The 12,103-nt window shown below is 43.1% G+C and overlaps 1 protein-coding gene across 3 annotated transcripts in view; it reads right to left on the bottom strand.

Moving 5' to 3' along the window:
• LOC121299503 (uncharacterized protein C18orf25-like) overlaps nucleotides 1-11,004 on the bottom strand; it is a 54,986-nt gene extending 43,982 nt beyond the window's left edge. For all 3 annotated transcript variants that reach the window (XM_041227269.1, XM_041227261.1, XM_041227254.1), the window contains exons 1-2: nucleotides 10,833-11,004; nucleotides 7,311-8,167 (exon numbers count right to left, since the gene is read on the bottom strand). In XM_041227269.1, the coding sequence (XP_041083203.1) occupies nucleotides 7,311-8,064 (754 nt within the window). In that variant the 5' untranslated portion in view covers nucleotides 8,065-8,167; nucleotides 10,833-11,004. The remainder of the gene's footprint in view (nucleotides 1-7,310; nucleotides 8,168-10,832) is intronic.
• Nucleotides 11,005-12,103: the final 1,099 nt, after the last annotated feature.

Below are 12,103 nucleotides of genomic sequence, written 5' to 3'. Positions count from 1 at the left end.
CAGCTGGGGTAGAGGTGTTGCCCCTGCCCCGTTGCCCTACCAGCAGCGGGACAGATATTTAACCTATGCCCCCTCTGTCCCTCCACTCTGTTTTAGGTGTAACCAGCCAGGACATAGGGCCAGGTCATGCCCCGCTGCTATGGAGTGTGACGTGGCTGCATGCAACTGGACACCTGGAACGGGTAAGCAGGGGGAAAACGGTTGGGAGGGGCCCTGTCTGATTGACGTGGTTTTAGGGAATGTGAAAACCCACGCGTTAGTGGACACAGGGTGTGAGCAGACCTTGATCAGGACAGCTCTCTTGGGCGGTATGTCGTGGCGGCCACAAGGTCAGGTGGCCATCTCCTGTATCCATGGAGACACGGCGGCATACCCCACCCTAAAAGTATATTTATCGGTAGGACCGATAAAACGTCACCTTGTAGTCGGGGTGGCGGAAAGGTTGCCGCACCCAGTTATTCTGGGCCGAGACTGGCCAAAATTCAAAGAATTGGTGCAAATAATGGCAGTCTCAGCCACACACGTAAACGTGGCAGAAAAAGGGAAAAAGGAACGGATTGGTGATGTGTTTCCTTTTCATCCTGAAATGTTTTCCCCTCTGTTCCGTCCTAGAAAAACAAATAAGGAGAGACGGACCGCGAAATGGGAGGGAGCGTCTTTGAGACAAGGCTGGGGTCTGGTGGGAGAGTGCTGTAATGGTAACAAACGCCAGTCGAAGGGAGTGGGAACGCAGTGCGACCGAGAGAGCGAGGTTACTGGGCCGACTAGGGCAGAGGTTATTCCAGCCCCTCTCAATATACCGGACCCGTGGTACTCAAGCGCGGACCTAGTGTGGGGCCAAAAGAACGACCCGTCACTGGTGCACGCTTGGGGGCAGGTCCGGTCCATTGAAGGTAAGGATGTTGATGGCGCTGGGCCGCTAGTATATCCACATTTCAGTATAAAGGGGCAATTACTATATAGGGTAAACCTAGCCGCGGGCACAGGACAGCCTGTAACACAATTATTGGTTCCCCCGTCTTGTCGGACCGAGGTCATGAGGCTGGCGCATGATATCCCTTTTGCGGGGCACCTCGGAGCCGAGAAGACGAGGGAGCGAATATTGGCTCGATTCTATTGGCTCGGTCTTCATACTGATGTGTCGAAATATGTAGCCACATGCCCAGACTGCCAGCGAGTAGCGCCAGGTCGAGTGCGCCCCGCTCCTTTGGTCCCACTGCCGATTATTTCCACTCCGTTCGAGCGCATTGCAATGGACATAATGGGCCCTTTGCTACCTTCTGACTCTGGGTATACGCATATATTAGTAGTGGTGGATTATGCAACGCGATACCCAGAGGCAGTTCCATTGAGGTCCACTAGTGCAGCTGCAATAGCCACCGAGTTAGCGCAGATTATGGCTAGAGTAGGGATCCCCAAGGAGATTTTGACGGATCACGGAACCAATTTTTTGTCCAATACGTTACAGCAGGTGTACAAAATATTAAAAATACGTCCCATCAGGACGTCCGTTTATCATCCACAATCGGACGGTTTGGTTGAACGTTTTAATCAGACCTTAAAGTCGATGCTGAGGCGATTTGTAACACAGGAGCAGAAACATTGGGCATCGCTTCTTCCCTACCTCCTTTTTGCGGTGAGAGAAGTGCCGCAGAGTTCAACGGGGTTCTCCCCCTTTGAGCTCCTGTACGGCCGGCAGCCTCGCGGCATTCTCGACCTGCTGAGGGAGGGGTGGGAGGAGCACAAAGGCTCGTCTAAAAATGTAGTGAAGTATGTGCTCCTACTACGAGATCGGCTGGATTTGGTCGGTCGTTTGGCCCAAGACAACCTCAGATCGGCTCAGCACCGACAACAGCAGCATTACAACAAAAATGCACGGATTCGAACCTTTCGACCAGGGGACAAGGTAATGCTGCTACTTCCCTCATCTGAATCGAAACTGTGTGCTAAATGGCAGGGGCCGTATGAGGTGATTCGGGCTATAGGGAAAGTAAATTATGAAATTAGACAGCCCGATCGCCGAAATGAACGTGAAATTTATCATGTCAATTTATTAAAGCCCTGGCAGGCAAGGGAGGTCTTATTTATAGCCCCAGGCAATATGGAGGATGATTTAGGTCCCTGTTCAGAGACCCCGAGCACAAGAGCGATTTCTATGGGGGAACAATTGGTTCCGGATCAGCAAAGAGAGCTGCGTAAGCTTATTGAGGAGTTCAGCGATGTTTTTTCTGACGTGCCCGGCAGGACAAACTTAGTTGAATATGACATTATCTCTCCACCAGGTGTCACAGTGCGAGAGAGACCGTACCGGATCCCGGAAAGTCGACGAAGTGGCGTTCGCAAAGAGGTATGGGATATGCTCGAGCTTGGGGTGATTGAGCCTTCCAGGAGCGAGTGGTGCAGTCCGATCGTCATAGTGGCTAAGAAAGACGGCACCAACCGCTTCTGTGTGGATTTCAGAAAGGTGAACGCTATTGCTAAGTTCGATGCATATCCCATGCCTCGGGTCGACGAACTTTTAGACAGACTGGGAAAAGCGAGGTTTATTTCCACTCTGGACCTGACGAAGGGATATTGGCAAATCCCTTTAACCCGCAGCTCCAGAGAGAAAACCGCATTTTCAACACCAGAAGGGCTGTTCCACTTTAAAACCATGCCGTTTGGGCTACATGGTGCGCCCGCTGCCTTTCAGAGACTGATGGATCAGGTTTTACGCCCACATCATGAATATGCAGCAGCGTATATTGATGACGTGGTGATATACAGCTCCACCTGGCGAGAGCATTTGGCTAGGGTTGCAGCCGTTCTTCAGTCTCTAAGGGCAGCCCGGCTGACAGCTAACTTGAGGAAATGTGCGTTTGCCAAAACAGAGACTCAATATTTGGGATTTTTAATGGGGAATGGAAGGGTGAGACCTGTAGTCACCAAAATCCAGGCTTTGGTTGATGCAGCGATCCCCAAAACCAAGACTCAGGTGAGGTCACTACTGGGCTTAGCCGGTTATTACCGCCGCTTCATCCCCGAGTACGCCACAGTGGTTAACCCGTTAGTCGACCTCACCAAAAAGAGTGCTCCAAATTTAATTAAATGGTCAGCTGAGTGTCAGGGAGCGTTTGATACTATTAAGCGTACACTTTGCCAGGCCCCCACTCTTATTACTCCAGATTTCACCAAGAGATTCATCCTCCACACCGACGCATCGAATGTAGGTTTGGGTGCAGTCTTGTCCCAAAAAGTAGCTGGAGTAGAGCACCCGATATTATACCTCAGTAAAAAAATGTTACCTCGGGAACGCAACTACTCCGTAGTCGAAAAAGAGTGTTTGGCCATTAAATGGGCTACTCACTCTTTACGATACTACCTGCTGGGACACTCATTCGATCTGGTCACAGACCACGCCCCACTCAAGTGGTTAAGCACAATGAAGGACAGCAATGCCCGGATAACTCGGTGGTATCTGGCATTGCAGCCCTTCATGTACCACATGGTACACCGTGCGGGGAAAGACCACCAAAATGCGGATTATTTTTCCCGGGAGGGGGGAGTAATGGGGAAGGTAGATTTAGCCGAGTGTTCCTTCGGCTCCACTCTGAGCGGTGGGATATGTGACGGAAAGATGAGTTCTGGTGATGAATCTTCCTCCCAACCTGTGAGGGCGCTAAAGAACGGGAGGAGAAGCATCTGGAAGGGCTGGCCTGACAGTTCGTTTCCGGGTCAGGGAAGTGGGTCAGCCTGGAAAGAAGCGCGACTCTGTTGTAAGACCGTATTGATTTGAAAGGTAAACGAGAGGCAGCTGCAAGTAATAAGGCAGCTGCAACCGTTTATCTTGATATCATGCGGGATTACATATAGGGGCCAGGGTAACGCTGGTCTTTTCCTTCGTTTGGGTTAACGCTTGGAGAGAGAAGGAGCGAGAGAGGAGCTCTCGTTGTAAAGAGAATTACGTGTTGTGTTTTGTTGTGTTTGTTTGTAATTGTCTGCGTTTTGCACCACCAGACAGTTAACTCACCGGTCCGGAGCTGTCGACCAGGGTCAGCACAATCCGGATCACCACTGCACGGAACCGTCACGAAATACAGTGTCTTCACCCACCACAAGCACGTCTGCACTCACCCAGGACTGGTGACCGTGTGTTCGTTTTGTTCGGGACTGTGTCTGTATTATTGCTATCCCCGTGCTTTACACATTGTTGTGTATAGCCGGGGATTTATTATTTAACGGTCACCAGACCTGGATTATAAATAAAAGCACCTTGTCACTGGAAACTGTTGTCTGCCTGTCACTCCTGCATCGCATCACCGTTATACCTGTTCCCCTCCACTAGCCACTTTGCCACACCAACCTATTCCTCAACGTTTATTATTAAACAGAAGATTAGTTCAGATATTGTAGATCTTACCAAAGTTTTTGTATGTGTTCCGTCACTGCCACCGCTGGTAGTGTCACGCGAGCTGTTAAGTGTGTTGATGTCACGTGAGCTGTTAAGTGTGTTGATATGTAAATAAATCCTGTTGCCTACGGGGCACATCAACTTTGACCTCTCTATCTTCTGCCTGTCACTCAGCAGCGAATGCACGCACCCAGGCAGCTACTCTGTCATAAGCATTAATACCCTGTATATTTCTAAAAAGGGATTTAGGGGAGCTCCCTAATAAAAGCTTAACCTCAAAACAATAATTGTGTGAATATAGGAATTGTTACAGCTGTGTATAATGGTAGTTAAAACAGGATTCATTCATCCGACTTTTTACAATCTGCCCTTATTCTGGTCCCACCGCAGTCGGATATGCGACAGATTACATATTCAATTTCTCCATCTTTTTTTGTGGACACAAACAACATAACAATGTTGGACCCCAATGTGGAATATGCAGAGTTAAACAGAATCCTGCATCAAGCCGGTATTACAAAAACGCAATATATAAAATGCTGGATTACGGTATTAATGAAAAGAATGACATCAGACTTGCCATTTATTTAGTACAAAATAAAACATCTAAATTGCCTCAGCTTCAAACATAAATACAAGCCTGGTTTCTACATGAATAGAAAACTGAACTCTGGAAAAACTACTTCATCACATGGTAATATGCAACACAGTACAGAAGGAAACGATCGCACGCATGGTCCCAAGTGTGCGTGAGTCTACGAACATTTCCACGCAAAGTTGTAAGTTGATAAATCTCATACTTTGTTAGTTATTTATTTGTTAGTTTATAATGAAGTTTGAGCATTCACAAGATTGATAAATATAGCCCCTGGTCTCCTTTAACCCTATGCAGTCCTATGTTGGACCCAATCCGATATTAAAATTGTTCCTTTCCTGTCCGACATCAAAAAGGCGTCAATAACAGGTCCTTACTCGTTTTTTCTACGGAAAAAAAGCTTTCAATGGTCGAGAGAGTCCGAAAAAGAAATGGAGGCAGATCTGAACAATACACAGTACCTTTACCACAGACACAACACTGTCACAAACAAGATACCTGCTTCTGCATCCAGCACTCAAAGAAGATATTCACCTAGATTTTTGAGATGTTATGTTGTAGTAATAAAATAATGACTTGGACTGCATTATTGAGGAGTTTGGTGATAAATCGAGTGATCAGAAGATGATTTACCAGTATGCACGACTATGAAGAGGTGATAAATACAGTGAACAAGGGACGGGGCAGGGCTAGAGATGTAGTACTGAGTATACTTTTGCGATTCAGTGCCTTTTAAACCTGTTTTACTGCGAATTAAATTACTTTTAAACCGCATGTGTAAAATAAACAGCATGTGCGAGAATAATGGACCACAAAGGGTTAAAAGCGAGAGCAGTGGGGGATGCCTGGTTGAGTAGAATGGTTGGTTGTCCTTTAGGGAGTTTTGCTTTTGTGGATTCTATTGTTCTTTTAGACAGAACATAACCTTACACTAGCATTAAAAACGACAACAAAAAAAAAAAACACACAAGATATAGCAATACGGTAAATAAACCATCACTGGTGAATGTTTCTTGAATCAAATCAATAAGCTTACAAATAAAAGCAAATAGGCCTATATGTGGAAACTGCAGAAAAGGTTATCACTATTAGCACACACCCTACTATTGTACAAGCATAATTTCTTAGTATATTATTTGTAAGTGTCAAAATGCCTTTAACACAAATACCTTCGGAAGGCATAATAAATTGAGTTAGTACTTTTGGGTTAAATCTATTTGTGTCTAGTTAGTGATAGGTTGTTAAATCACATGCTCAAAATTTAGATTTAACTTCATGAATTCCCAAAGCAACTACAAACTGTCCTCATTTGAGTGAAAAATGTCACTATTACAATTTATCTGCCATATAAAACTCTTTTTAAAAAAAAAAAAAAAAAAAAAAACACACACACACACACAACCCCCAGCCGGAAGAAAATACCTATTGCCAGGATAAGTTTCTTTAAAGAACTGTAGGTGTATGAAAATAACTTATTGTATCACACAAACTAAAAGCATAACTGTTGTATGAAAATGATGTGGATTTTTAAATTAGAATCATTTAAAATTCAAGCCTTTATGTGCACAAAAAATGACAGCAGCAGATCCAGTGTGCAATGGCCTTGAGGGAAAAACATCTGTTGCAAAACATAAAAATAAATAAATCAATCCCCCAGAAATTCATGTAAGGAGGTTAAAGGGGGAAATGCACCTCAGTGGATCTTGGCAATACAGCGTTCAATGTTCTTGGTCAACACGGCTGAGTTGACCCCTGTACCAACTTATCAAACATTTGTCTACTAACAAACCTCTTCCTAAAAAGAGTTAGTTTAGCCCTTGCCTTATTTATCAGTGGTGATGGTACATGCAAAAAAAAATAAAAAATGCACAGAACTTTTAGCAGATGGTTGCAAGGGCTATAATTCTTCACCTTTCAGAAGATGTTTAAAAATATTTTTTTTAACATTACTGCTGGGGAAAAAGCAGCTTGATATTTTATTTTTGGGCGATTTTGCAGCTATTCAATTGTCAAAACTACAGATTTAATACCAAAACATTTCCCATCTGTCTTAGCTAGAAATAATCAAAAGAGCTTTAAATTACCAATTCAGTACTGGCTAGTGTGAAAACTGCTCTCATATCTTACTGCACTTTAAGGAAAAACAAGTGAAGCAAATTCTATTTACTAACATATACTGGTACAGTACTTGTCCCCAAGGTAAAAAAAACTAAAATGAAGGTAAAACTGAATCAATTTTTAAAATGTTGTGCACTTCCTAAAAAAAGATCTACAACTGTTTAAGGGGTTGTGCTATACCTGGAACGGCACTCTGTCTAAACATACCTGGGATGTTGCCTGCGATTGTCTTGCCACTTGCCAACACCTCTTTGTCATCATCGGAGGAACTGGTGCTGGAGTCGCAGGTCAGGTCACTGTCACTGGTACTGCTGTCCTGCAGCAGGTTGTACTTTTTCCGGGCGGCTGCCTCCCTCTTCTGTCTCAGCAGTCTCATACGCTCCTTGTGCTTCTGGCTTCGGTGGCCCTTGACCTTGGCTAGCCGGCCATTCTGTTTATCTGCACCCGTCGCCTGCCAGCGATTCTTCTTAGCAGCCATGGAGGTTGTGGAAGACATTTCACTCTCAGACCGCGAACGCCTCGATTTCCTGCCCCCTGCCACTAACCCCCCGGCCCCAGAGTTGGAGTCCCCCCCTTCTGCGGCACAGGAAGCCCCTGCTAGGGGTGCCCCGTTCTCTTCAGCAGAGGACAGTGTGTCCGAGTCAGCAAGGTGGCCACTGGAGGATGGCGACAGCATGCAGTGGTTGGAGGAGTCACTCTCGTAGGTCCGGCTGGACATCTGTTTCTCGCTCTCCGTGGAGGCCTGCTGTGACTCAGGAGAGTCCCGTCGAAGTTCCATTAGAAGACAAGGCATGGAGGAAAGAAGACCTGGGTCAGCCTGGAGGGGACTGTCTCCTTCCTTCTCCGAGGGGGAGGTCTCTGTTTTCAGGGTCTCATCTCCTGCTGCAACTTCCAAAGCGGTTTCTGGAGGTGTCTTGGAATTCACAAGCTCTTCCGTCTTCTCCGCATCAGCCATCTTCATGTCAGTCGGTTGCCGGGCCCTCCCCGGTCAGATCATAGAGCACAGGGAAATGCTGGTGCTTAGGGGACAGGGAACGTTGACAGAATCCGTCACAGGAGCAAGCCTACATTAAAATAATAAAAAAGTTAATGTTTGACTCACATTTCATCTCTGACAACAGATTTCTGAAGTGGGTCAGCCTACTCTTTAATAACCAGCTCAGCATGAACTATTGTTTTTTTCCATCTCAACATGTTTTAAAGCAATTATAGCAAATGGACAAGAATTTAAATGACCATTTCCATCAGACCTTCCTAGTATGTTAGATGTTGGCCGCATCTCTTAAGACAAGGACTATATAAATAAATAAATAAATAAATAAAACACATCACAAAAGTTGCCCCTAAAAAGGCATATTAGTAATTGAGGGAGTTCTCTGGCAAGTAAAATAGTAATTTGATTTCTGCCTTTGAATATAGGTACAGTAAGCCAATTACATAATATGGCATAGAGGTTGGTAAAGTGTGTCCAGGTAAGACAGAGTCATGAATACTTATGTCATGTTTGTCACATCACATGTTGGTAAAGCTAAACCGTAAATGTAACCGATATAATTCTAGGAGTCTTATTTCAGTCCCTGAAATATAACTACTGTACACAAACACGTAATTTCCTTTACAATAAAACACAATGTAGCCTATCACCAGCATATATATGACAACTATGCTGTACATATATGACAAGTACTGAACCTTAAAAGGACATTGCACACAACGCATCCAAATTTAACATGCTATTGGACCTTGCACATGAGTCCGTAATTGTCGTGCGACGGTGATGCGTCAATTTTGGAATCGAAACAAGTTCAATTTAACGTGCCTTAATTACACAGACCAATGAAAAAGGTCTGGGAAGACACATGGATTCTTGAAGTTTCCTGAACAAAAAAAAGGATTATCAAATTATATGTCGCCAAACAGAAATTATTGATGAATCCAAAGACTGTGGGGGGGACGGGGGGGGGGTCACACAAATGGAAAGACATTGCGGCGGGCTTCGGCATGAACATGAAATTATGTCCCGATAGCATAAACACATGGATTTTGTGCAGTATAGGTTATTATAAGCATATACTTTTTACTTCAATTGTAGTCGAGGAAGTAAAGAAACAATGGCCTAACCTGGAGACACTTCAGAGAAAGAAGCGTGACAGGCCAACAGCGGTCAGGGCCAGTCAGAAAAAAATGGGCAGTACATGAGTGATGGAATTTCTGGCTCCATACATAGTAGAAGGTCACTGTTGTAAAGTATTTTCGGTAGCTCATTGCTAGCTTCCCAACTTTTAAATATATTTCACAGGAGCGAGTGCTTGAAAAATTAAATATTGGTCATATGGTTTCTGATGCCATGACAACTGTGTTGGGTAATATGTTTTTATTATTATTATTATTATTGATGTAGCTGCATTATTATCTATCTAGTAGAAACGTAATAATTAGCAAACATTTTAAACTTCCCATGAGCGTTTGTTGATCATTAAGTTTATACTGCATTTAACATTTTTGGTGTTCCAACAGAATTGTACTTTTTTTATTATTATTAAAATACTGAATCTAGGTATATTTACTACAAAGCCTCCACTGCACACCAGCGCCCTGAAGTACGATATGAACGCATCTAGCGTGCAAATGATTACCGAACGACTTTTTCGGATGACGGATGCAAAATTACGAAACAGATCCAGTGTTCTATGGCCTTTAATCTCAATGCAGCTTTCAAATGAATAAAAGTGCAGATTCGTGGTTTAAAACGGCCAGCCTGCAAACTGCACTTGCCATTTACAGTACTAGCTAGACTTATGGGTGATATGAGGGACATTGGCTCAGTATTTGTCTGTAGTCCAGCTGGGTATTCTGCTTCTCGACACACAGAAAACAGAAGCAGTTTAAACTGACTCTGTTTTGCATTCAAATCCCGATACTTAAGGAATAAAACGCTCAACTACAGAGTAATTATTTAAATCACGAATACGGGACAGTACATTAAAAAAAAAAAAAAAAAAAAAAAAAAATAGAGCCACAATTTAGTTAACAGTTTAAACCTCAAGAAATGTTCACAAAAAAAGTGTAACTAAACTCACTATTTTTAAATAGGAAAAATGATGTTACCACATACTGCATGTGTACTGTACTGACCGAATACGGTAGCTACGCGCCTAATTCTGATAAAAGCTGCTGCACCTGTCTGTTATTATTAAACAGTATATTTCTACCGTCAGCAAAGGGTACTGCATCTGTTTTGTTGCTCGTTGCAAAATGCAAAGAGGCCCAACCAAAAAAGAACCCACTGCAACCAATCACCCTGGGCCTTAATATGTTCTCTCCTAACCACATATCCCACGGAACTGTGTAAAAAAATTGGACACAATGATAATGCCATCCAGAATTGCAAAAAAAAAAAAAAAAATCTAAGCATTATTGCAAACCGAGCCAGGCCCGCGCTAGTCTCCGCGTCACTTGTCTCAGCAATTCCCTTTAGCTGTGCAGACATAGAATCTCCAACGCATACGGTGCACATAGCAAAATAACAAACCTGGTACTCTATTGCACCACTATCAAATCACTGAAATTACTACTAAAAGCACATTTTGCAAAACCGAAAACAACAATGCAAACCTTAATACGAAGCGGCGGTGGGAAAAGTTATAACAGTGAAACAAGCTGCTCGACCCGTCTGGAGAAGACTTTCCGATTTTAAATTTCAGACAAAATGGAAGAGGATAAACTTACCTGGAAATTAAATGAACTTTTTTTATTACGTTCCCACCTTCATTAAAAACATATTATTTCACAGGCCATACATACAGACAGAATACCAGATTACACCCCAATTTATTTAACGCCTCCTGCTCCCTCTCCTATCCTATTCTATTTCTTTAAAATGTCACCACCAGCCGTTGTTCAGAACACCCTTGCGTCATTTCCTGCCTGGCCAGTCATGGGCAATGACGTTAGTCAAAATGTAAATTTGGTAGCTCAGGAAGCCCAGACTACCGCGCCCCCTTCCGACGTGGAGGGATGAAAAACAAAACTAGAACGTTAATACTCCACTCCGCCTTTGGTCCTGTTTATCTGTGTGAACAAACCACATTTGTAGCTCCAGTGCCTCAGGGCTATATTTAATCCACCCATGTACTCTGTACTTTACTGTGCATTACTTTCATTGTTATTTAATAATAGTGGATGTTGTATGATTTTTTACACATGTCAAGGGTCTTACCTTTTATTAGCATTTGCAATATTATCACTAATCCCTCTGTCGTTGTTTGTTCCTAGATCTTATATTCAAATATAATGTTTTATTCTTGACTACTTGTTTTCAGCATGAAGCCAAGACGCTATTTTTTTTTAATAAAATAAGATGTCCTTGTCAGGGCCAATAAGTGATGCATGCATGCATTCATATGCATGCACATTTCTTGGAGACTACATTAAATAGATTATTGTAAATAGTAGAGGAAGGCATGGATAGAACATCTGAAACCGCGTACCCATTGTAAAAAAAAAAAAAAAAAATGAAAAGCCTTGCATCAAATTAATCACATATTAATTTTTTTATATATTTATGCTTTTATAAGCATAATACAATTACTGTATATAGTACACATACCTTTCCTCTCCAGAGCTGTAGACTTGTATCGCCTCTTTTTACTGCTAGTTTCACAGACCCCAATTAGCACCCAATCTGAATTACCTAATGGTATTGTAGACATGATAAAACAAGATAAGTTACTGTAATTGCAAACAGAAATGCACTCAATGCTGTGGGATTTACTACAAAAATAACTGGATTAATTGTCATATATTGTACATTTTCCCTAAATCCTCAAATTAATAATTGACTTGACAGACATTCAATCCCCCATCAATGGCACACACTTTGTCACACACAATATCAACGGCATTTCAGAGAGCTTATCAAGTATTACAGCCTTCTGAGAGGATGACATCCAAGTAAGAGTTCAGGATTTTATACTAGCTATAGAGACAGTGGTCTCCAA

Source organism: Polyodon spathula, chromosome 2 (genome assembly GCF_017654505.1).
Source record: "Polyodon spathula isolate WHYD16114869_AA chromosome 2, ASM1765450v1, whole genome shotgun sequence".
Classification (NCBI taxonomy): Eukaryota; Metazoa; Chordata; class Actinopteri; order Acipenseriformes; family Polyodontidae; genus Polyodon; species Polyodon spathula.
Note: the sequence above shows the minus strand (reverse complement) of the source record. Positions and strands in the feature narration are given on the sequence as shown.